The 26,768-nt window shown below is 46.1% G+C and overlaps 1 protein-coding gene across 1 annotated transcript; it reads left to right on the top strand.

Annotated features, from left to right (window-relative positions):
• Nucleotides 1-26,768, top strand: FGF5 (fibroblast growth factor 5). Its single transcript, XM_029073713.1, has 5 exons — nt 1-158; nt 205-567; nt 666-775; nt 10,912-11,015; nt 25,066-26,768. Exons 1-5 carry the CDS (start codon nt 1-3, stop codon nt 25,408-25,410), a joined length of 1,080 nt encoding a protein of 359 aa, XP_028929546.1. The 3' UTR covers nt 25,411-26,768.

Below are 26,768 nucleotides of genomic sequence, written 5' to 3'. Positions count from 1 at the left end.
ATGAGCCCGGCCTTCCTCCTCCGCCTGCCCCTCCTCCTCCTCCTCCCCGCCGCCGCCCTCCCCGCCGGAGCCCGGCTGCGGGACCGGGGCCGGGAGCGCCAGGACCGGCCGCATCCTCGGGGCCAGCCGCAGGACCGGCTGCAGCAGCCCGGCCATCCGCAGGACCGGCCGGGCCATCCGCAGGACCGGCCGGGCCATCCGCAGGACCGGCCGGGCCATCCGCAGGATCGGCCGGGCCATCCGCAGGACCGCTCGCACCGGGGCCATCCGCAGCCCCGGTTGCAGCCGGGGCATCCGCAGGACCGCTCGCAGCCGGGGCATCCGCAGGACCGGCCGCACCCGGGGCATCCGCAGGACCGCTCGCAGCCGGGGCATCCGCAGGACCGGCCGCAGCCGGGGCATCCGCAGGACCGGCCGCACCCGGGGCATCCGCAGGACCGGTCTCACCCGGGGCATCCGCGGCCCCGGCCGCAGCCGGACCATCCGCAGGACCGGAGGCAGAGGGGCCGGCCGCCGCGCCGGCCGCCCCGGGACCGGCCGCGGCGCATCCCGGCGGCTCCGGGCCGGGCCAGGGGGCGAGGCGGCGGGGGCAGGAGCCAAGCCCCCTCCTCCAACCCTCCCCCGGCCCCTCCTCCGGCCCCCTCCCCTTCCCCGGCCCCCTGGAGTCCGTCGGGCCGCCGGACGGGCCGCCTCTACTGCCGGGCGGGCATCGGCTTCCACCTGCAGCTCCATCCCGACGGCAGGGTCAGCGGCTCCCACGAGGCCGACCCGCTCAGTAAGTAATAATAATAATGATAATAATCACGGTTAAGGTATTTGTTAAGCGCTCACTATGCGCAGAGCACTGTTCTAAGCGCTGGGGGACACACGGGGGGCTCACAGTCTTCATCCCCATTTTCCAGATGAGGGAACTGAGGCCCGGAGAAGTGAAGTGACTCGCCCACAGTCCCACAGCTGACAAGGGGCAGAGCCGGGATTCGAACTCCTGACCTCTGCCTCCGAAGCCCGGGCTCTTTCCACTGAGCCACGCCGCTTCTCTTGTAGCCGTGTAACTACCCCGGATCTGAGAACAATGCGTGGCGCATAGTAAGCGCTTCACAGATACCATCATCATTATTAGTATAGAGCTCTTACTGTGTGCGGAGCACCGTACTAAGCGCTTGGAAAGTGCAACACTGCAATAAAGAGAGACAATCCCAGCCCACAACGGGTTTGCAGTCATTCCGGGAGCCTGGAGAGCCACGGTCCTCCGGCTCCCCTGGGGCGGGGCCGGTACCCACCTCGAGGAATAATAATAATAATTATTATTACGGTATTTGTTAAGCTCTAACTTTTGGCCAAGCACTGTTCTAAGCGCTAGGGATAATAATACTTATTATGGTATTTTTTTTAAGCACTTACTAGGTGCCAAACGCTGTTCTAGGTGCCGGGATACATACGTGAGATAGATTATGAGAAGTGAATAGAGCACGGGGGTGGGAGTCGGAAGATCATGGGTTCTAATCCCGGCTCTGCCAATTGTCCGCTGTGTGACCTCGGGCAAGTCACTTAACTTCTCTGCGCCTCACTTCCCTTCTCTGTAAAATGGGGGGGTTAAGCCTGTGAGCCCTATCTGGGACAGGGACTGTGTCCAACTCGATTATATTGTAACTACCCCGGCGCTTACAAAAGTGCCTGGCACGTAGTAAGCGCTTAACAAATACCATAACGATTATTATTATTACAAGGGAATCAGGTTGCCCCACGTGGGGCTCACAGTCTTCATCCCCATTTTACAGATGAGGGAACTGAGGCACAGAGAAGTAAGGTGGCTTGCCCGAGGTCACACAGCAGACAAGAGGGGGTGTCGGGATTAGAACCCACATCCTCTGACTCCCAAGCCTGGGCTCTTTCCACCGAGCCACGCTGCTTCTCAGAGACGGGCCGAGCCCCACACTGTCCCCTCCCCAGGGGCCCGGAGACCTGGAGACCGGCCTGGAGTGGGGTCGGGGGAGGCGAGGGGGGAGGTTTGGGGTTTGGGACTTTCATTCCCATTACCTTTGAACTCTCCCTCATGGTGGGGGAGGAAGGGAGGTCCAGCTTGGGGGTGAGGGGAAAGGGGTTTGGGAGGCAGAATGAGGGCAAGTTAGCTCAGACCGAATCAAGTTTGTAAAACTTCGATCGGAGAGCGAGAGAGAGAGAAAGAGTACGTGTGTACTTCTTCGAGTGTGTTGTACACTTGCATGGTGACTGGAAAGATGGGTAGGTTGTACGGGTGTGCGCGGGCTAATTCCTATGCGTGAATGTGTGTCTGTGAGTGTGTATGAAGAGCAGGTGTGAGACCATCCCGTCTAAGCATTCGGTGCTTAGAACAGTGCACTGCATACAGTAAACGCTTAATATATACTATTACCATCCCCGTCTTCGGCCTGAATTTATCAAGCCCACTGGAGTCTCCTCTCCACAGGTCCAGACTGCAATTTCTACCCCTCTAAGCCCCCAGAGGATCCAGCTAAGTATCGTCCTTCTCCCTCCTCCAGCACCCCCTCCTCCCCCAAACGGACTCTTCGACTCTTGGATTACTCCCCTTGGGGCTTCCTTTCCTCCCCTTCGGCTCCCACCTCACCCAGGGACACAGCGAAAGCCAGCCTGGGGTTGTCCAAAAGGAGTCGGGCTCTAAAACCTTCCTGCCGGTACCTCAAGGGGACCCCTCTCTCATAAATCCCAGACTCCAAGGTCTCCGTCTCTCCATCAGCTTCTTTGGCTCCTCCAACAGAAACGGGAAACTCACAGAATTTTTTAAGAACATCGGAAGAAGATCAAGGATATTTAACTGGGTCAGGTCGATGGTCCAACTCACCCGGGATGCTTGGAGGCATGATGAAATGGTTTTCCTCTCAAGTAGCCACCTGGACGGTTAGAAATAGACCACCCAACACTCTCAACCTTCCCCTCTTACAAATCTATTTTTCCTCCTCCTGCCATATAGTAAGTGCTTAACAAATATCTTTGTCCCGGATAAGTGGGATTTGGTGAATAACACTTCATCTATCCCCGCTTCTCAGTTGCCTGTTTCCAAACAGTACAGTTCTGATCTTTTCAGTCTGTCCTCACAAGGAAACTTCTCCCTTCGTCTGATCTTCGTGACTGCACTTCTTTATACCCTTTCCAACTCTAGTAATTCCTTGACATAGAGCAATCAGAGCTGCCCACTGTATTCCGAGTCCAGGTGTTTCAGGGTCATTGTTATTATTATCATTAAGTAGAAGATTTGGTAGGAACAGTGGTTGTGTTAGCTGTAGTAGCCTGTATTACGGAATTCCAACGTGCTGAAGATGTACTGAATGCTGCATAATTATCAATCAATCACTTGTATCCATTGAGCACTTACTGTGTGCAGAGCACTGTACTGAGCTCTTGGGAGTGTACAGTATAACAGCAGCTTACCACAAAGGACCTTACCAATTTATACACAATTTCCTGTTCCTCAGGAGGACAGTTCCTTAGAAAGGTAGGAATATGTTGCAAACGGCAATATATAAAAAGAAAGATTAAACAGTCCAAATAAATACCATTAAAAATATTTACTTGGTTTTAAAATAGTGGTAAAGTCAAGCCTGGTGTTTCGGTCCCCTTCCTGTCGAGTTCAAATCGATCCGGCCGATCAGTGAGACCCAGTTTCCCTTATTATTCATAATAATAATCGTAGTATCTATTAAGCGCTTATTGTGCCAAGCACCAAACTAAGTAGTGGGACGGAGACAACAGAATCAGACTGGACACAGTAGCACAGTGTAAGAGGAAGGGAGAATAGATATTTAATTCTCATTTTACTGATGAAGAAACTAAAGCATAGCACTTGCCCAACATCCAAGGTCACACAGAGCAAGTAAGTGTCAGCGTCAGAATTAGAACCCAGATCTCCTGACTCTCAGGTCCTTGCCCTTTCCACTAGTCCAAGCGGCTTCTTAGAATCCAAATCGTCCTTGTTCCAACAGTATTACTAGGAACAGCAACAGAGCAGAGGTAGTAATAGTAATAACTATTATTATTAGTCATAGTTAAAGTATTAATAGTGTTTATTAAGCACCTACTGAGTTCAGAACATTATACTATTACTATACTATACTATTAACTGGGGAAAGTTTCAACAGTTTGTTGCTCTTTAAAAGCTTGCTGATCCTGCAAGTCTGAAGTCTATTAATTCATCAGGTATAGAAGTAAAACTCACTGACCTATAATTCTCAGGATCATCTCTGGAAAACTTTTCATAGAGGAGGCTTGCTTGAGCAAAGTACCAGTCCTCTGGCGCGGGGTGGCTGTTTGGAGCAATAGGTTCCACCCGCTACTTTGTAACCAGTCCTGGTTGGGTAACTCATCTCGTTCAACTGTTTACATCTGGTTAATCAATTTTCTCTAAAATGTCCTCTGTGCTCACCGCAATTTGACCTAGCTCCTCCGCTCTGTGTACTACGAAAAACTATTCGAGAACGGAACTCTCTCTAACATCTTCAGGAAAGGGCTAAAGAATTAATTGAGACTCTTTGTTTCCTCAGAATTCCATCCAATGTGTTGTCTTTCTTCATCTCTCTTTGTCATTTATCTTATCCAAAAGAAACCATGGTTTGCATCGCTGCCCGAGTTATCCAAAAATCTTACCTCCACTTCTTTGCATGATGACTTATTCAGCCACTCTTTTAATTCCCCAGTCTCATCAAATATTTCCTGATAACTTTCTCTTCTCTGGTGAGTTGCTTTAGAACACTCATACTATACTATTTTTATTCAAGTTGGAAATTTTTGCCCAAAAGTGTTCCTCGGCACTCATATTATCTGTTTAAGTTTTTGAGTTACTGCTATTTACGTATTCCCTCCCAAACAGTGGCAGTCCTAGCTAATGATAATAATTAATAATAATTATGGTATTTGTTAAGTGCTAAATGGCAAGCACTGTGCTAAACAATGCAGTAAATACAATACCATAGGCACTGGCTATATAGGACCCCTCTATACCCACCTGGTGGGTGGGAATCGGGCTTATTCACATCTTCCCCGTCTCTGCTCCCAACCCAGAATTTCCAACAGTTATAGCCCGGCAATAGTGCATCGTATTGATTTTCTTCTCTCCATCTCATCTCAGATGTCAAAGTCCTTACTAGCTATCAAGGATTTCAACTCACACATTTTATTTTTTTAGGCCACGACAACAGATGCAAACATAAAGACACAGATAATAATGTTGGTATTTGTTAAGCGCTTACTATGTGCTGAGCACTGTTCTAAGCGCTGGGGTAGACACAGGGGAATCAGGATGTCCCACGTGGGGCTCACAGTCTTCATCCCCATTTTACAGATGAGGTAACTGAGGCACAGAGAAGTTAAGTGACTTGCCACAGATGTGCATCCACAATGGCTGCATATAGCCTGTTGTTGAGGGATGTGGAGCAGGGTCGGGGAAGATGTGAATAAGCCCAATTCCCACCCACCAGGTGGGTGTAGAGGGGGTCTTCATGGTTATGACGCTCCCCCCTTCACTACCTCCCCCCATGCACACTCGTGATTTCAATGCTCAGAGATCCTTGGTTCTCTGGGGGAAAAAAAAAAAAAACACATCTAGCGAAATCAGGACAAAAAAATGCCATTCTGAGGTTCTCCTTCGATGGGCGGGGGCTTCACCGAGTGGTAGAAATGTTCGAGTTGATCTTACTTTGATTTTCATTTGGTTCTCATATTTCCAAGTAAACGGGAGCTTCTATCTGGATGCCATTTCTGGTGAATCCTTCTGTGATGGAATATAAAGCATTTTCAGGGCAGCCGAGTTGGGTCACTGCTCATGAATTTGAGCAGTGGAAGCAGCTGCTCCATGAAGATAATTCAGGACCAAAAATTCTTTTGGGGGGATTTCCAGATAGGCTGACTAAATTACCCAAATTCACCTGATAATTGCTTAGTTCTGGGTCCTGTCTTAGCAGCCTAGACATGATCTGATTGCGAGGGAGAAGTAAAAAGGCAATAGCCTTACTGTGGGAAAAGCCTGTCTGCTTACCAGAGGCTGAATCCTGAATCTTCTCAAAAGAGTCCGTGGTTTGCAAAATCTGCATCATTACACCAGTGACCCGGAGGGCATAAGGGGAATTCTATTTAACTGGGTCGATAACTGCACCAACATGTCTTTCCTATTAAAATTTGGATGGAGAAATTCATGAGAAAGACCCAAGAAAACCTATGAACTTTTCCTTGAAGACACTTCTTTTTCAAATGAACTCTTTTTCAACAATAAAGAAGCTTACGGTCGCATGTACAGTAGTGGGAGGTTAGAAGCACTCTGCGGTTCCAAAATTCATATATTTTAAAGGAAGTTGGGGAGAGAAAGTAATTTAAAACCCAGAAAACTTATGTTATGGCACACTGACTGCTGTATGGTAACGAGCACGGTTCTACTTCTCCGTGGTGAGTTGCCCAGATTCAGCAAACCAATCTGTCCGGATTTAGCAAACCAGTAGCTGGGGTGTTTTGTGTGAATCTGAGTGTGTGTGAGTGTGTGTTTACAGGCACACACATCTCAGCTAACCACTCTGTGCAGCGCCCGGCACATACAGCCACTGTATCTTCCTTGGAGGAATGGCTTGGGAATTATTCTTTCTATGTCGTGGGAAAGCAGTTCCCTGGGCCATGAAATGACCACTGCCACCTGCCTTGGGCGTGGCTCACACTCTCTGCTCTGCCCATAGTAAGCGCTTAACAAATACCAACATTATTATTATTATTATTACTCACCGGATAGACCACTGCCCCAGTATTTTCTGTAGTGTAAAACTCAAGTCTTCCCGAGGTCTAGCTAAAGCAAAATGATACGAATTATGGCTGTGTCAAGTTTGGGAAACAGAATAGCGGATGGAGGGATATAAATAAGAATGAATATCTTTTAACGCTGTACTAAAACAAACCTTGGAAAATACATTACTGAAAAGCAGCAATCCTTAAGACAAATAATTCTGCCTCGAGGAGTATATAATATTAAAAATTCAGCACATGCTACAAACCTATTTGTCAAGATATAAATTGACTCTTGGTCCTTAAAAATTTGGGCAAATCACCATAGAGAAATTATATTGTGCTCATCACCAAATAGCAGACAGTAAGTCAAAACATAGGTTTTCTGGGTTTCAATCAAACACCAATCGGAGATTTGTTGAATTCACCTACCACCTTCGTCTTAAAATCCAAGGGAATGTTTTTTTAAAAAACGTACATAAACTTCAATCATATTTTTATTCGCTTACAGGTAGAGAAACACAAATATATCTACCCTCACAATGAACACTAAAATACAGTTATCATTCCTATGCAGTTAACTATTGATCTGTTTAACTGATTGGAAATGGAGATGAACTTTCCTAAACCTTAGGTTGTGAGCAGAGATGGGAAAAACATAAAATACTTTTTTTCATTCTTTCCCAGACTCTCTTGCTTTCCCTTTATTCCTCTCATTTTTTATTCTCTCTCACTCTCACTCTTTTCTCTCCTTCCTTCCCTTCACTCTCTTTTTTCTCTCTTTCCTCCCTATTTCTTTTACTTTCATGTTTTCATTCAAGTTCTCTCTTTGTCTCTCCTTTCCCCGTCCCCTTGTTCTCTCTCTCTCTTCCTTTCTTCCTCCCCACCCTGTTTCCCACCAGTAACAAACCTTAGAGCCTCAGAGGTATTAGAAGAATTCCGAACAGCAGGACAAAGTCCTTCATTCTAGCTTTATGTAGTTAGATACATTTTCTGGTTCTTCCCCTCAGAGGGCCGGTAAACACGGTAACCCGTGTGACTTTCCTTCGCCAGAATCAATCCGTCAACTGATCGTATTTATTGAGTGTTTTCTGTGTGCCGAGCACTGTCCTAAGTGCTTGGGAGAGTACAATATACAAGAGTCGGTGGACACGTTCCCTGCCCACAATGATTTTACAGTCTAAGCTCCTCTAGAGGACCCCCGGGGGGGGAAACTGGTAGAGCTCCTTGAGGGAGCCACTGGTTTGGACAGTGCCCTTTGGTTGAACCTCTGCCTTCTCGGTGCCCTGGGTGCCCCAGTAGAGGGATGGACATGGCCCAGTCACCAGTCAGCTTATTCTGGAGGTCAAGAGAAGATCCCCGAGCTGTCAGCAGATGGCTGGGCTTAGGGATGGGGCTTTGTGGTGGCTGGAAACACGTTACCCTCCTGCAACCCACTGCACCCTCATATCAGACAATCACTCTGCCCACCTTCAAAGAGCCTTATTGAAGGCACATCTCCAAGAGGCCTGTCCTGACTAAGCCCCCCCTTTTCCTCTTTTTCCACTCCCTTCTCCATGGCCCTGACTTACTCCCTTTATTCATTCCCCTCCCAGCCCCGCAGCACTTATGTCCATATCTGCCATTTATTTATTTCTATTCATGTCTGCTCCCCTTCTAGACGGTAAGCTCATTGCAAGCAGGGAATGTGTCGGTTTATTCTTATTTTCTACTCTCCCAAGCACTTAATGCATTGCTGTTCACACAGTAAACCCTCAATAAATACGTCTGAATGAATGAAATACAATTGAATAAATGAATGAATGAATGTGTGTGTGTCCTGAGTTCAGCAACAAGCGGGATTGCATTTCTTCCCTTTCCCCAACCTTCCCCTACTTCTTGGTCCTACCCCGATGCCCTGTTTCAGTGCTTAGTACAGTGCCCGGCACGTACTAAGCATTTAATAAATACCATAATTATTATTATTGCTCTGGTCAGAGATTGGTTGGCTGGAAAGCCCCAGTCTTCTCCCTCTCCTCTCTAATATAAAGGTCCCCCAGGCTTGGGATGGACTGGGAAAGCTTGGCCAGTCCTGGGCTGTTCCTCAACTTCCTGGTCTGGTTGGAACTCTCCGCATGGCAGCCTGCAGAATCGGAGGAGGCTGGGAGTCAGTCAGTCGTATTTATTGAGCACTTACTGTGTGCAGAGCACCATACTGAGCTTCTGGGAGAGTGCAATATAACAATCAACTGATACCTTCCCTGCCCACGAAGAGCTTACAGTCTAGAGGGGTGCAGAGATGTTAGGCCCGGGTAAACTGGGGAGCAGAGCTTTCAACTATGGGTTCGGGGGGGAGCAGAGTTGTTAGCCACGGGTGCCAGAGGGAGATGAGCTGTTAGCCACAGGCAGGAGGGAGCCAAGCTGTTAGTCGCGGGTGCAGGTTGGGGCAGAGCTATTAGCCACAGTTGCAGGGGGAGACAAGTCGTTAGCCAGAGTGTGTGGGGGGGGGGGCAGCAGAGCTGTTAGCCAAGGATGCAGTTGAAATAACATCCATTGATTCCCCAGAGATCTGCTGCTCCATTCACTCCAACTGGCATTCCTAGATAAATACTATTAATTGGAGCCGAAAGTACCATTTCCACACCACCTTCGGGAGGGTTAGGAATGTGGCTGGAGCCCCGTCTTGGCAGGATTCACGTGGATTCCTCTTGCTCCTTGCCCAGGCTGTCCCTGTCCCCATTTGGACGTAATGGGCCGTTCCTATTACTTATAACTCACCAACAATTGGACCAAAATCTCTAAAGGCACTTATATAAAATGAAACCATGATTGGTCCCCTTGACTGAAAATCCTCTGTGGATATCAATTCCCTGCCACAGCAGGATGGGGAAAGTCTAATCAGGGGCCGAGAGCCAAAAGGGCCAGAGGGTCGGGAGGACCTGGGTTCTAATTCCGCATCTGCCACTTGTCTGCTGTGTGACTTTGGGCAAGTCACTTGACCTCTCTGTGCTTCGGTTACCTCATCTAGAAAACGAGGGTTAATACTGCGAGCCCGAAGTGGGATGTGGACTGTATCTGACCTGATTAGCTTGTGTCTACTTCAGTACTAAGTACAGTGCCTGCCACGTAGTACCAGTGAAAAAATTCAAAAAACCCAAAAAGCGGGCAGTCGTTAAACAGGAAGTGCTCCTGAAAAGTCCTAAAATTACAATATCTCAATAGTCTTCTCTTTGACCAATAAGTCTTCACTGAATGTTGCATAATCTATCACTAATCAGCAGATATTTACATATGTTTCTAAACTGGCAAATCCCTAGCATTTTTTACTTTGACTCTAACAAGAGTAATTTAGGTTATACTAGGAAACGGGTTTGCTTGATAGAAAGAGTTAGACGGAGCTTTTGAGGAAGCAATAAAAATGGTCCACTGATTTCTGTAGAAGAGTTTGCCACTTGAGAAGGCATCATGCTCAGAAAACATCTGTCTTAAGAGGCTTAATCATCATCATCAGTGGTATTTACTGAGGGCATATTATGTGCAGACCACTGCACTAAGCACTTGGGAGAGGTTTAATAATTCCGAAAAAAACAAGGACAGAATCCAACCATACCATAATCAAACGAAAGCAATTGAGATACTCAGGTGTAACAATGACTTATTTTTGAATTGTACTCTCCCAAGAGCTCAGTACAACGCTCTGCGCATAGTAAGCACGAGAAGCAGCACGGCCTAGTGGAAAGAGCAGGGGACTTGGTGTCAGGAGGACCTGCGTTCTAACCCCAGCTTCACCTCGTGTCTGCTGCATGACCATGAGCAAGTCACTTCACTTCTCTGGTTTCAATTACTTCATCTATAAAAGGGCGATTAAGACTGTGAGCCCCACGTGGGACATGCTTTGTGTCCAACCTGATTAGCTTGTATCTATCCCAGAGCTTAGAAGAGTGCCTGGCACATAGTAAGTGCGTAGCAAATACCATCTGAGAAAAAAAAGTAAGCCCCTCAGTGAATACCATTGATGATGTCGTTGATAATGACCGATGATCCTGAGAGCTATCCATCATCAGAAAGCTGAACAATGTTGGGTGTTTTTTTTCCACTGAGAGGAACAATACAAAATTCAAATTCTTCCTAGTGATATCAAGTGAGCTGTGTTTTATTGTGGGATTTCTGTCGTCCTAGGTGTGTTGGAAATATTTGCTGTGTCTCAGGGGATTGTAGGAATTCGAGGAGTTTTCAGCAACACATTTTTAGCGATGTCAAAAAAAGGAAAACTCCATGCAAGTGTAAGTAGAATTGAATTGTATTTGTAACAATGTTATGGTACTTTGACATGCACCTTGTAGGGTAAAGGGACTTCAAGGAGCAGAGAGAACAAACGGCAAGGGGAAATTGAACTTGGATCCTCTCAGTTATTCCATAAACACTTGCTTGCGGTTTGTGCTCTTTTTTTGCCGTGAAATATTCTAGAGCCACATTCTGTTCTCTCTGCTGGAAGGCATAAAGCCCCTGCAGAAAGACCAAATTACGGATAACTGGAGAGAGAAATGGCATTGACTTACCCTCGAGGGGGCCAGTATTTATAGTTTAGAAATAGAACCGATGGAAGAATGTGGCAACTCGAGCTTGTAAATCCATTAAGTTTTGAGTTCACATTGCAGATACCTAAAAGCGGGAGTTGGAGTCATAGATCATTGCACAAGAAAGACTTCACGCCTAAATATGAATACATTTACATCCATGGGGCAGTGTTGGGGGTGGGGGTGATGACTGAGCCTTCGGGATATATCAAGGTATTTCCTCACTATCTGCTTGTATTTCATCCCCATCATAAGGCATGTCACTCTTCATGCCCAGGCAAGTTCCATTTGTTCTGAAAGGCGCCTGTTCGCCCCGCTTTACTACGGTCAGACCAAGTTAAGAAGCGGCGTGGTCCAGTGGCTAGAGCCAGGGCCTGGAAATCGGAAGGGCCTGGGTTCTAATCCCGGCTCTGCCACTTGTCTGCTGTGACCTTGGACAAGTCACTTCACTTCTCTGTGCCTCAGTGGCCTCATCTGTAAAGCGGGGATTAAGACCGGGAGCCCTCTGCGGGACAGGGACCGTGTCCAAATTGATTACCTCCAATCTACCCCAGCGCTTAGAACAGTGTCTGGCGCCCAGTAAGGCCTTAACAAATACCATTTAAAAAAGAGTTAAGAGATGGTAGTAGCGGTAGCATTTATTGAGTCAGTCAGCCGGTCAATCGTATTTACTGAGTGCTTATTGTAGACAGAGCACTCTACTAAGCGCTTGGGAGAGTACAATTTAACAGACACATTCCCTGCACACCATGAGTTTACAGTCTAGAAGGGGAGACATACATTCATAATTAAAGAAAAGAATTACAGATATAACTGAATAAAAAATTACAGATATAGAAATAAATTACAGATATTGAGAACCCCGGTTTTACGGTGCACTTTTTGACGTGCTTGGGGAGTACAGAATAATGAGGTGACATGTTCCTTGCTTACGAGATGCTTCATTTTCCAGATTATTCAACTGCAAATGATGCCCCCGATCTGGTTATCTGGGTAATTTAGGTGAATAATCTGAGGAGCCGACATATTATCAACTAATCAATCAGTGGTACTTGTTGAGCACTTACCGTGCGCAGAGCACTGTACTAAATGCTTGGGAGAGTACAATAATACTATAGAGTCATGTTCCCTGCCCACAAGGACCTTACGGTCTTATTTTGTTCCCAAAGTGAATTTCCAAGACTCAGTAACCTGGACAATCTTCACTACCATTTCAAAGATTTCATGGACAAGTTAGTCACCAGTCATTAAAAAAATTCCCCAGAGTCTCCAAATGAGGCTTTAACTGTCCTCTTAAATGTGGAAAATGACTTTCCATCGTTCAAATGTCTGCTCCCCAAGTAAATCATTTAAAATCGATAGGAAAGAAGGAAAGATTATACAGTGAACAAAAACTGTGAAAGGCAAAGCCTCAGTTCCCCTAGGGATTTTGCTCACTGTTGCATTGGACTCTCCCAAGCGCTTAATACAGTGCTCTGCACAGAGTAAGCGCTCAATAAATACGATTGAATAGATGAATGAATCTAAATGGCATTTATTGAGTGCTTACTGTTTGCCGAGCACTGTACTAAGCAGTGGGGAGAACACGGTACAGTGGAGCGGGTAAAAATGAGCCCCACCTAGAAGAAAGATGAATGGGTTTCAGAGCAAAGGATGGGCTGAAAGGGATCCGTGAAGCAGTTTGCTTCAAAGCCAGGCTCACGTGATATGAAGAGTCTACAGATAATTTGCTTCTGGGAGAATCGTTAGGAATACATCGACTGGGAGAAATCTATCTCTTTCTGACCTCAGTAACCAAGCTGTTGTCAACAAACGAATCATTTACTGTTAGAATCAAATCTCCAAAGAAACTTGTTTTATACACAAATAATCGACACATAATCTAACCCTAACCCAAACATTTAATTCTCACCCTAATCACTAATTCTAACCCTTGCGTCAAACCACAGGACTAATCCCTAATTACTAAAACTAGCCCTTAACCCTTACCTTAAATCCTAACCATTACTCTAAATCCAATCCCATCCTTAACCCTAACTCTAAGCCTAACTCTAACCTAAACTCCATCCTTAACACTAATTCTAGCCCGAACCCTGAGAAGCAGCATGGCCTAGTGGAAAGAACACAGGCTTGGGAGTCAGAGGACCTGGGTGCTAATTATGGTTCTTCCATTTGCCTTCTGTGTGACCTTGGGCAAGTCACCTCTCTCATTGACTCAGTTCCCTCATGTGTAAAATGGGGATTAAGACTATGAGCTTTATGCAGGACAGGGACTTTGTCCAAGTTGATTATCTTGTATTTACCCCAGCATACCCCAGCCTGAGATATAGTAAGTCAATCAATAAGCATGCTTATCAGTGAGCATAAAAAACCCAAATGTAACCTTAACATTACCTCTAACCTAATTTTTCCTTGTCTAGTAACCAAACATAAACCCATCACCCTAACCCTAGTTTTAGTTCAAACCCTATCTCTAGAGCTCCTAATCCTAACACTAGCTCAAATTCTAATCCTAATCACAACCCTAACTCTAACCCTAATTCTCACACTTGGTCCTACCGAGGTTTTTTGACAACTGAGACTGTCTAAGGATCATCATTGTTTTTTGCAGATGGTTGGATTTGAGGTGATTAGCCACGTCCCACAGGACAGAACTTAGCCTTCTGAATTTATTAAAATGTTTTCTTGCAGCACAGTGGACATGGCATTTCTGGGCATCTGTGTCCCTGTTACTCATAGAACTCGTTTTGAAGTCCCTCAAACAAGTGCTCCTCAAATTGGTAATTTTGTAAATTTTCTGTTTGTAAAAAACCTTTAGAAATAGGTTGGAGTCTTTTACTGAGGAAGTCTAGAACACATTTTTTTGTACAAGCAAATGGCCTCTTGGCTACTAGGTTTATGTGGCTTGGCCTAGTGGAAAGAGCACGGGCCTGGGGAACAGAGGACCTGGGTTCTAATCCTGGCTCGGCCCGTGTGTGTGTGTGTGTGTGTGTGTGTGTGATATTTGTTTACAATGTGTCAAACACTGTTTTGAGCACTGGGATAAGAACCCCTGTTCTTCCCCTTGACTTGTTCTTCCCCTTGACTCTATTTATTGCCATTGTTCTCGTCTGTCCGTCTTCCCCGATTAGACCGTAAGCCCGTCAAACGGCGGGGACCGTCTCTATCTGTTGCCGGCTTGTTCATTCCAAGCGCTTAGTACAGTGCTCTGCACATAGTAAGAGCTCAATAAATACTATTGAATGAATGAACCAGAGTTAATTAGGTCCTGCATGGGGGTCAGAGTCTAAGTATGAGGGAGAACAGGTTTTGAATCCCCACTTTACAGTTGAGGAAACTAAGGCATAGAAAAATGAAGTGACTTGTCAGTAGTCACACAGCAAACAATTGGCAGAGCTCGGATTGGAACTCAGATCCTTCTGACTCCCAGGCCCATGCTCTTCCTTCTAGCCCACCCTGATTGCTGTGTGACCTCGGGCAAGTTACTTAACTACTCTGTGCCTCCGTTCTTCAGTTTGTCAACTGTAAAATGGGGATTCAATACCTGTTCCCCTCCTACTTAGACTGTGAGCCCCATGAGGGACAGAGACTGTGTCTGGCCTAATTAACTTGTACCTACTCCAGGGCTTAGAGCAGAGCTTGACACATAGTAAGCCCTTAACAATTAACATTTAAAAAAAGGGAAACTAGGAAGCTTTGTGGAAATACGGAACCCGGTGTAAATGACCCTCTCAATTCAACATGCGCTTAAATAGAATAAGTTTTCCTTCAAAATCAAAGCAATTGCAGTATTTGTTACATGCTTCCTACCTACCAAACACTGTCCTAAGCATGGAGGTAGATACAAGACAGTCGGTTCAGACACAGTCCCTGTCCCATCGAGAGCTCAGGGTCAAGGGTGAGAGGAGAGCAGGCATTGAATCCCCATTTTTCAGATGACGAAACTGAGGCATGGGGAAGTTAAGTGACTTGCCCAAGGTCACCCAGCAGGAAAGAAGTGGAGTCAAGATTAGAACCCAGACCCTCTGCTCCCGGGCCCCTGTTCTTTCCACTAGGTCAGGCTGCTTCTCGATAGTGATTTAAGCCTTAGAAAATGCAAGCCCCTTACACAGTGGGACGTGAAAATCTTTGCAGTGATATCATCTCCCCTCCCCCGATTTGTTAGGTCAGATGTAGGGTGAGGACACAGAATTACACAGGCAAACGAAAGCACCAATTTGGGAGAAACTTGACCCAGATGTCAAACGACGACCGGTCCAACTAAGGCAGAAAATGCAAAAACAGCATCTGCTGTTCTTCTCTGTCTTGGCAGGATAAAGTCATTTCATGGCCTAATGAGTTTCAGGCAGCACAGAGCAAGTCTTACTCCTGTCACTCACAACAGCTCTTTGATACAAAAGTCATTCAGATGACTTTGAGCCTGACCATCCTAGAAGAGACAGTTATACAAATGGCTGGTTTTTCCCCACAACCTATGCCCCCAGGACCCCGTCTCTAATCTGAGCTGAGTGCGGTTTAGCGGCCCTCTTTCTTCATAAACTTATACATTTCATCCCCTCTTAAAATCCTAGACTTAAAAAAATCATTTCCAGTTTCATGTACAGATGATTTCTTTCCTGGTTTGTACCTCCGGTCTATAGAGGTGCGGGTTCTGGTGGAAAGGGCAAGGCCTGCTAATCGGGAGGTCTGAGTTTTAGTTCCAGCTTAGCCCTTGAGCTGCTGTGTGACCTAGGCCAAGTCACCTAACCGCTCTGGGCTCCAGTTTCCTTATCTATCAAATGGGGGTTAATAATCCCGGCCTCTCCCTGCCTCAAAGGGATAGTGTGAGGACAAAATGAGATAATTGATGTAAAAGTGCTTTGAAGAAATAAAAGTGCTGTACAAAGTCAAGGTATTATTATTATTATTAGGAATTGTTATTAAAGTAATGATTGCTTCTGACTGGGTAAGCCTCCCTCCCCCTCCCCCTGAAGCCCATTCCCCACTTGTCCCAACCTCCCCCTCCCCCCATTCCCAGCGGAGAAGCAGAAGTGGGAAGGGACAGCACTGGGAATGGTGCTTATTATGGGCAGAGAACATGTCTGATAATTCTGTTACGTTGTACTCTCCCAAATGCTTCTTACAGTGCTCAGCACACAGTTAGCATTCAAAAAATACCATCGGCTGATCAACCGTTCCCATACATTTTGCCACCTAAGAGCGGCAGTTTCCGAGCACAGAGAAGGCCCCAGCAGTGGGAATGGTTCTTGGATTGCTTTTTTCCTGTCTTCCCCAACCAGTAAATGTGGGATGAGCAACTCTCATAATAATAATAATAATTATGGTACTTGTTAAGCTCTTACTTTGTGCCAAGCACTGCTCTAAGCTCTGGGGTAGAAACAAGTTAATCAGGTTGGACGGAGTCCCTGTCCCACATGGGGCTCACACTCTTAATCCCCATTTTACAGATGAGGGAACCGAGGCCCAGAGAAGCAAAGTGACTTGCCCAAGGTCACACAGACAGTAAGCTCCTTGAGGGCAGGGACTGAGTCTACCGAAAAGACTGTAAGCCCGTCAAACGGCAGGGACTGTCTCTATCTGTTGCCGACTTGTTCATCCCAAGCGCTTAGTACAGTGGTCTGCACATAGTAAGCGCTCAATAAATACTATTGAATGAATGAATACCCCACCCCTCCCGCCTTAGTGCTTAGTACAGTGCTCTGCACACAGTAGGCTCCCACTGAATACCATTGATTGATTGGTTAGGGAAGATATAGAGATATTAAAAATAATAACGATAATTGTGGTATTCAAGTGCTCACTGTACTAAGCACTGTACTAAGCAAGTAGGAGGGAGGAGAGGTATTGAATCCCCATTTTGCAGATGAGGGAACTGAAGCACAGAGAAGTTTGACTTTAATTCTAGTTTTTGAAACTTCTGCCTAGATGTAGATTTTCCTAAAGAGAGAAGGCCTTGACCTTTTTTTTAATGGTATCTGTTAAGGGCTTACTATGTGTCAGGCACTGTCCTAAGCACTGGGGTAGATACAAGTTAATCAGGTTGGACATGGTCCATGGCTCACATGGGGCTCACAGTCTTAATCCCCATTTTATAGATGAGGTGACTGAGGCACAGAGAAGTGACTTGCTCAAGGTCACCCACCAGACAGGTGGCGGACCCGGGATCAGAACCCGTGTCCTTCTGACTCCCAGGCCTGTGGTCTATACAATAGGCCATGCTGCTTCTCTTCAAACAATGTAAAGGCTCTCCACAGCGATGTGTAGGTTTTCTGAGTTAGTTTTAGGGACTACATCCAATCTGATTATATCTTCCCCAGCACTTAGCACAGAGCTTGGCACACAATAAGCGCTTAATAAATAACATCATTATTATTTTAGAACCTCACTAACATGGTAGGCTGGTCGTTCAGCCTGGTTCAACCAAGACAGTCCTGGATTTTTGTAGCCGCCCCAGGCAATTTGAGGAAAAAAAAATATACGGTTTGGAATTGGAATTGTCCCAGCTATACTTTCATATGTTGAGGAAGAGCTTGTGTAAGAGTTTAAACAGGATGTTCCCTCTGTGCTTGGCGATCTCAGCAGGTATGCCCTGGGTTCGGGTGCTTTGCCATTTTTCATGGTTCTAACTGGTGTGGTAACTTCCTCAATAATTAGGATAATAATGATGGCATTTGTTAAGCGCTTTCTATGTGCCAAGCTGCAGTGCGAGCACGGGCCTGGGAGTCAGAAGGACCTGGATTCTAATCCCTGCTCCGTCACTTGTCTGCTGTGTGACCTTGGACAAGTCACCTCACTTCTCTGAGCTTCAGTTTCCTCATCTGTAAAATAGGGATGAAGACTGTGAGCCCCAGGTGGGACAGGGACTGTGTCCAAACTGATGAGCTTGTGAGTTTAGGACAGTGCTTGACACATAGTCAGCACTTAACAGATACCATCATCATCATCGCCACTGTTTTAAGTGCTGGGGTAGATCCACTTCAATCAGATCAGACACAGTCCCTGTCCCACATGGGGCTCACTGTACTAAGCTCTGGGGAGAAGCAGCGTGGCTCAGTGGAAAGAGCACGGGCTTTGGAGTCAGGGCTCATGAGTTCGAATCCCAGCTCTGCCACTCGTCGGCTGTGTGACTGTGGGCGAGTCACTTAACTTCTCTGTGCCTCAGTTCCCTCATCTGTAAAATGGGGATTAAGATTGTGAGCCCCACGTGGGACAACCTGATTCCCCTATGTCTACCCCAGCGCTTAGAACAGTGCTTGGCACATAGTAAGCGCTTAACAAATACCAACATTATTATTATTATTACACTATCACAGAATTGGTAGACGCATTGCCTGCCCGCAAAGAGTTTACAACCTAGAGGGGGAGACGGACATTAATACTAATAAATAAATTATGGATCTGTACATAGGTGCCTTGAGGCTGGGGTGAATAAAGGGTGCAAATCGCAGTACAGAAGGGAATGGGAGAAAAGGAAATGAGTGCTAAGTCAGGAAAGGCCTCTTGGAGAAGGGACATGGACTGTGTCCTAACCTGATTTGCTCATATAAACCCCAGCGCTTAGTACAATGCTTGGCATATAGTAAACACTTAAAAAATACCATTTAAAAAAGGCTTTGAAGATGGGCAGAGTGATCGTCTGAAAGATATAAAGAGGGAGGGCGTTCCAGGGCAGAGGCAGGAGTGGGAGTAGCATTTAATCCCCATTTTACAGATGAAGAAACTGAAGCACAGAGAGTTTAAATAATCTGCCTAAAGTCACACAGCTGACAAGTGGCAGAGCTGGGATCAGAACCCAAATCTTCTGACTCCCGGGCCTGTGCTCTGTTCACCAGGCCACACTGCTCCTAGTGCCAGATCTGAATTTTGGAAGGTTCTCTAGGTATCGAAAGCCCCCTCTTCATTAGTAAAATGATGTTGTGGAGGATATTGAAATGCTGTTAATAATAATGATGGTATTTGTTAAGCGCTGACTACATGCCAAGCACTTGTCTAAGCACTGGGGTAGATATAAGGTTATCGGGTTGTCCCATGTGGGGGGTCACAGTCTTAATCCCCATTTTACAGATGAGGTAACTGAGGCCCAGAGAAGTAAAGTGATTTGCCCAAAGTCACACAGCTGACAAGGGACAGAGCCAGGATTAGAACCCCCGACCTCTGACTCCCAAGCCCGGGCTCTTTCCGCTAAGACACGCTGTTGTCATGTCTTCACCATTCCCTCCTTATCACCGATGAGACTGGAGTCGTATTCGCTTCAGAAGGACCGGGAGACTCCGTGCAGTGCCACGTCGGCCGGTCTTGGTTTGGTGGCGGTCTGTGTGGCCTTGGTTTTCTTCTGCTTCGGCAATCCCACTGCCTCTTGCTCACGTCCCTTAACGAGATTTACATGTCGTGACTCTGGCTTCTGTGAGCCTTATTTTTGTCTAAGTCATGAGGTGTTGCAAGGTGTTGTTGCTGCGAATAAGTGTTTTGCTGCAAGTAGACTTTTTTGTAATCTCTGAGTCATTCACCTCAGACCAATCTTGATGACTTCTCTTGATGACTTCTCCCTGCGCAGAGTAGGCGCTCAGGACAGTGAACTAGTGATCTACACAGTAGACACCGAGTACGGTATAGTGCACACATTAGGGCTCAAGACTGTTCTCAAGACACAGCAATGTTGGTCAATCATATTTATTGAGTGCTTACTGTATGCGGAGCGCTGTACCAAGCGCTTAGGAGAGTGCAATACATCAATAAACAGACATATTCCCTGCCCACAACGAGTTTATGGTCTAGAGGGGGAGACAGACATTAATATAAATAAATAATAGTGGCCAACAGAGTGCTGTAAATACATAGTGTTCAAAGTTTAGTGTTCAATACAGTGCTCTGCACATAGGTAGAGGTCAGTACAGTTTGTCGGCACCCAGTACAGTGCTTCATATGTGTTGGTGCCTGAGACAGAGCTCTGTACAAAGTAGGTGTCCAGTAAATATACTCCTCACGAAGAGGCATCCAGCACAGTGCTCTATACAAAGTAATGCTTAGTAGAGTGCGCTGCACACAGCATATGTCCACTATAAAATTTTGCATTCCATAGGCCTTCAATAATTACTAAGTGCAGTTGTCCATATGCAATGCATCCCTCAAGTCTGCCCCTATCTTTATATTTATTGTTATTCTCTCCCAAGTGCTTAGTAAAGAGCTTTGCATGTAGTAAGCGCTCAATAAATGCTACTGAATGAATTGTACTCTCCCAGGCGCTTAATACGATGCTCTGCACATGATAAGTGCTCAGTAAATATAATTGAGTGACCCAATCCTCCCTCTTTTTTTTTTTGTTTGTTAAGTGCTTACTATGAGCCAGTCACTGGTCTAAGTGCTGGGGTAGATACAAGGTAATCAGGTTGGACTTGGTTTTCGTCCGCTCTGGCAATCCCACCGCCTCTTGCTCACGTCCCTTAACGTGATTTACCTGTCGTGAACCTGGCTTCTGTGAGGCTCACAGTCTTAATCCCCCCATTTTACAGATGAGGTAACTGAGACATAGAGAAGTTCCCGGCTCCCCAGCTCCCACCAGTTTTCTGAGGGCTGAGGGGAAGGGGAAAGTAAAGTCTTCCCTGGGAAAGTGAAATCTTTGCTGGAAATCTCTCCCCGCCCTGGGCTGAGCTGGATGGAGAAACCGGGCTCTGCCCTGTCTGGGTCTTGAGTCTTTGTTTGGGGAGATTATGTCCTACCTCAAAGCCTGCCTTTCTCCTTCTATTCCGGCCATTTTCTGCGTGAGTGAACTGGATTTTCTCTGGGAATAGGCCCTTACTCCACACCCAATCTCCCAAATGATTAGCCCAGAGTTCTGCACATAGTAAGTGTTCAATAAATATGATTGATTGACCCCTTCTAGGTTAACCTTTTTTCCCCATGAAGAGAATAATTCATCCACACATAAGACAACAGGCAGAACCTCAAACACCCAGAAAATAGGACACACACATTCAAAGACCTGGCATTTTAGAGTTCAAAAGCACTGAAATGCAAAACAGATCTCCTTAGGAAGACTTTTATTAAGTGAATTTATTATTCAAAAATTCTGATCTTCCATCAAAATCTACCGATTCTATTTAGAAGTCAGATTTTAAAGATATTCTGATGGCTGTCTTTTCTATTTTATCTTCAGTTCTTACAGTTCCATTATGCTGTAAATACAGATGACCTTAGTACTGAGGAAATCAAGATGTTACAGAAAAACAACCCTGCCCTTTAGGCGACATCTGTTACCAGCTTCCCCGCCTCATTTCAAAAAGGAAATCCTTTTTGTTAGTTTCTGATGCATTTAAATATTTCTTTTAATGACCTTCATGTCTCTTGCTTACTACTGGCATCCTGATTTAATTTACACAGGTCACTGCTATTTATCTGATCCTATCCTCGTCAACCTTGCCCGATTTCCTCTATTTCTGGTACGACAGCCAATCTTATTAAGTAGTAGCTTCAGCATTTATTATACTCTCTCTTTAGAGTGTAGGGAGGGTGTAGGAATTTCCAAACAGATCATTGTGGACGGGGAACGTGTCTACCAACTCTCCCGAGTGCTTAATACACAGTAAGCGCTCATAAATGCCACTGTTTGATCTTGTTGTGGGCAGGGAATATGTCTGTTATATTGTGTACTGTACTCTCCCAAGTGCTTAGTACAGTGCTCCGCACAAGATAAGTACTCAATAAATGCGACTGACTGACTGATTAATTGTTTGATGAAGAAGTGACATATTCCCTGCCCCCACTCTTCTGGTTTCTAGAAAGTAGTAATGGTAATTTATTGAACACCCAAGGGGTGTGATGTAATGAACTAAGTGTCTGAGAAAGTACAACACAGGCACAACTCATGTTTCCTTCAAGACACCCTACTGTTTGAAGGCAGGCCTTCAGTTACCCAAAACGAAGTCGCCCATTTGACAAGTAGGTAGTCAATTTGATCCAGATCAATTATATAATTCAAGCTAAAAAAAATCTACTTTGGTAACATCAACTCAGATAGACTGATTGTCTGCATCAGCTAATTAATGGTATTTATTGAGCACTTATGTGGTGCAGAGCTCTTTACTCAGCACATGGGAGAGCACAATGCAACCTAATTGGTAGACACAGTGCCTGCCTACAATTGAGCAGGCAGTCTAAGAAAAAAAAATATCAAAGGGTTACCCTCTTTGATGCTTAGTAGTAGTAGCAGCACAAGTATTTTTATTATTATTATTTTTATTATAGTGCCTATTATTATAGTATTTAAGTGCTAACTATGTGTCAAGCACTTTTCTAAATGCTGAGGTAAATATAAAAAAATTGGTTCAGCCCGTGTCCTCCGTGGGGTTCACAGTCTAAGGGGAAAGGAAAACAGGTATTTAATCCCCATTTTACAGTCTAGGAAACTGGCACAAAGAGAAGTTAAGTGACTTCCCCAAGGACCTACAACGGGCAAGTGGCAGAGCCAGGATTAGAACCCAGGTCCTCTGATTCCCAGTCCCATGCCCTTTCTCCTAGGCCATACTGCTTCCTTAGTTTTTGAACACTTGACTATTCACACATCCTCCCCGCAACTCCCCTAACACTTATGCATATAATCTTTTAAACTCTATTATTTTCTCCTTTCTATAATTTACCTCTAGATTGCAAGCTCCTTAAGGGCATGGATTGTGTCTATTAATTCTATCCGATTGTCCCAAACGGACAATATAGAACTCTGCACCCGGTATATACTCAATAACTACTTTCGATTGATCACTGATGGATACTCCTGGATGCAGAGCAAAGTACTAAGAGTTTGGGAAAGTGCAAGAGACATGTTCCCTGCCCTCAGAGAGCTTATACTCCAATGGAAGAGACAGACAGAAAAATATTTATAAATGGACTGTACCATCAATTATACATATTTACATCAGTTCTAGGGGAGAATAGAAATACATATGTAGGTGACAGAGGCAGCTGATAGGTTTGTGTGATTTGGGGTGTTGAGAATGAATCGGGGAAGACTCTCTGCACACAATAAGCGCTCGATGAGTACCATTAGTTGGTTGATACCGACAATCAGTCGATCTGAGCAGCTGTAACCAAAGTAGATCTTTTTAACTTGAATTTTATAATTGATCTGGATCAAATGGACTACCTCAGTGTCAAATAGTCACTTTATTTTAGATAATCAAAGGCCTGTCTTCAGAGAATATGGTGTCTTGAAGGAAATATGAGTTGTGTTTATGTTGTACTCCCTGAGGCACTTTGTTCAGTGCATCGCACCCCCTGGGCATTCAATAAATACGCGCTGTGGACCGGTGGTAAAGCGTGAGGGTTCAGAGGAGAGAGAGATGAGAGCAAAGTAAAGCTAGATGGATGGCTTGGAGAGAAGGAGAGTGAGTTGGAGAGTAAATGGATGAAGAAGGCTGATTTCTCACTGTCCTTTTGTTCCCACTTTCTGCTAAATCTGGCCATTTTTCCCTCTAGCTTTCAGTCACCACTTTGGTCAAAATCCTTATCACCTTCCTCTGAAAGGAGAGTGCTCAACACTTACGGATCTCTGGGGATTCTTTTTCGGATCCTTCTGGAAGCAACAGAAAGCACTCCCATTTATACTGGATCAATGTTTAGTGAATGATATTTCAGACTCCAGCAAATGTCTGAGAAAATGGGTGTTTGGACATAAAAATTCATTTTCTGAGCAGACAGTTTGGGCCAGGGAAACGATAACTGCAATTAATAGAAACGAGTCTTTGAAGGGAACTGGAAAAGCAGAGTCCCTCTCTCTCAATGGAAGGGAGAAGGGAACAGCATGTATACCTCAGGATCCATTATAACAATAATAATAATAATGATTACAGTACTTAAGCATTTACCATAGGTCAAGCACTGTACGTAGTGCTGGGGTAGATATGAGACAATCAGGTTCTAAGACACAGTCACTGTCCCACATGGGGATCACAGTCTAAGTAGAGGGAGTAGGATTTAATCCCCATTTTACAGATGAGGAAATAGAGGCACTGAGAAGTTAGATGACTTAATTTCTGACCTATGCCACCCATTCTTTGAGAATGAGATATTCCATTGCCCAGTTAGGAACGGAAGTCTCGGCATTAATCACGCTTCTCTTTAATCTGGTCTGGAACTCTCTCCCCCTTGGTATCCGACAGACCGCCACTCTTCCCACTTTCGAAGATTTATTAAAATCACATCTCCTCGAAGAGGTCTTCCCCGATTACGCCCTCATTTCCCTTTCTCCCTCTCTCCTCTGTGTCGCCTACGCGATCGGAGCTATCCTCTTTAAACACTTACTCTATAATAATAATGTTGGTATTTGTTAAGCGCTTACTATGTGCCGAGCACTGTTCTAAGCGCTGGGGTAAACACAGGGGAATCAGGTTGTCCCACATGGGGCTCACAGTCTTAATCCTCATTTTACAGATGAGGTAACCGAGGCACCGAGAAGTTAAGTGACTTGCCCAAAGTCACACAGCTGACAAGTGGCCGAGCCGGGATTCGAACCCATGATCTCTGACTCCAAAGCCCGTGCTCTTTCCACTGAGCCACACTGCTTCTCTATGCTCACCCCATACGCGGTGCCTCAGCACTTAAGTACATAGCCATAATCTATTTTAACGTCTGTTCCTCCCTCTATGCTGAAATCTCCTTCTGGGCAGGGATCACGTCTACCAATTCGGTTGTATTGTACTCTCCCAAGCACTCTCCCAGGTGCTCAATAAATACTACTGATTGATTGATTCTCTTGCTTTTCCAGGCCAAGTTTTCCGACGACTGCAAATTCAGGGAGAGGTTCCAAGAGAACAGCTACAACACTTACGCCTCGGCAATTCACAGGACCGAAAAGACCGGGCGAGAGTGGTACGTGGCCTTGAACAAGAGAGGCAAAGCGAAAAGAGGCTGCAGTCCCAGGGTCAAAGCTCAGCACGTCTCCACCCACTTCCTGCCCCGCTTCAAGCAGTCAGAGCCCCCCGAACTCTCCTTCACCGTTACCGTCCCTGAAAAGAAAAGGCCCCCGGCTTCTCCCGCCAAACCCAAGGTGCCCGGCCCTCGCAAGAGTTCCACCACCGTCAAGTACAAACTCAAGTTTCGCTTTGGGTAGTCCCATGGCGATTCTGTGGGGAACGACTTTGTCCTCAGGGGTTGGTCTGGGGCTCCCCCGGAGAGGCCTCAACCCGGCGGAGATGGGCCAGGAGTGGCGGGGCTCGTGGCAAGCGGGGAGACGCTTCTTGGCTTCCCTGGGACTCCAGCGTCGGTGCCATCCGAGAGGGATGGGCGGGTGCTAAGGGGATGCTGGGCAGATGTCTTCCTGTCATCCTGGAGAGAGGGACTCCGGTGCAGCTGGTCCAAGCGAGGCCGCACCTTGCCTGCGAGGGACCTTTGGACCGTCCAGGGGCCGAGCGAGGGCCCAGTATCCTGGCGGCCTTTACCAAACCAACGGGAAATTACGGACGTGGAACATTTTTATTTTTGTTTTCCAAAGAATATTTTGGAGCAGATAAATATTTTACTAACTTCCTTTTTTTTAAGAATAAACGGCATCTCTGCATTGAGCATATTTTCTTACTTTCGTTAAGATTTTTATTGATGCCACTTTGAGAATATCATTCGAATCCGGGACTTCTTCTCCACCGTCATTGTGCTTAGAATCCGGTTATGAGGACAAAGCCTTCCTCTGGCGGTTTTGGTTTGGCCTCGCGTCTCGTTATTTTAGCCAGATCTCAGATGCCGTGAGTTCAGGCCTCTTTCTTGCTCCACTGGAATTCTCCCTCCTGACTCCATTAGGCCCTCCAAATGCTTTCCGTTTGAAACTGGATGCTGAGGCTTGGCTTTCCTCTCTCGTAGTCGCTCAGGATGGGTGCTGGAGTTCTGGCTGGAAGCCAGGGGAGGAGAATGTGAGGAGCTTGGGATGGAGACAGGTGGTGTTGGAAGGAGAAGGGCTTCTTGGGGGGAGGGCAGGGGAGGGCAGAATACGACCCTCTGCGGAAGTCCAGCTGCTTCCGCCTCTTAACCCGCTGCCCCTACTCTGCCCTTCACCGAGGCAGCTGGGAGGAGTTTGTAAGCGACACTCGAGAGGTTTGTCCAATTGGCTGAGCGTCTCTCCAGTTGAAATCATCACCCACGCCGGCTTCTCTCTCTCTCTCTCTCTCTCGGGCAACAGTCTGTCAGCACAGCCTGGTTTGGAGAGGCTTCTCTCTCCTTTCTCCCCTCCTTCCTCCTCCCACATTGAACAGTTGGAGGAATAAGCCTCATGCAGTCCAGCACGTGGGTCCTCCAAATTCTGAGGGTTTTAAATACCCCTAGAATGACTGTGCGGCATCCATCTTTGCTCCACAGGCCCACCGGTCCATGACAGAGAGCCATTTTGTGGGAAAAATGAGGGAACCAGTCCCTTTCTGTGGTATAATAACAATGATAATTGTATTTGCTGAGTGCTATGTGCCACACACTGTACTAAGC

The sequence above is a fragment of the Ornithorhynchus anatinus genome, chromosome 10 (genome assembly GCF_004115215.2).
Source record: "Ornithorhynchus anatinus isolate Pmale09 chromosome 10, mOrnAna1.pri.v4, whole genome shotgun sequence".
In the NCBI taxonomy this organism is placed as follows: domain Eukaryota; kingdom Metazoa; phylum Chordata; class Mammalia; order Monotremata; family Ornithorhynchidae; genus Ornithorhynchus; species Ornithorhynchus anatinus.
The sequence above is the reverse complement of the archived record's forward strand: the minus strand, read 5'-3'. Positions and strand labels throughout refer to the sequence as shown.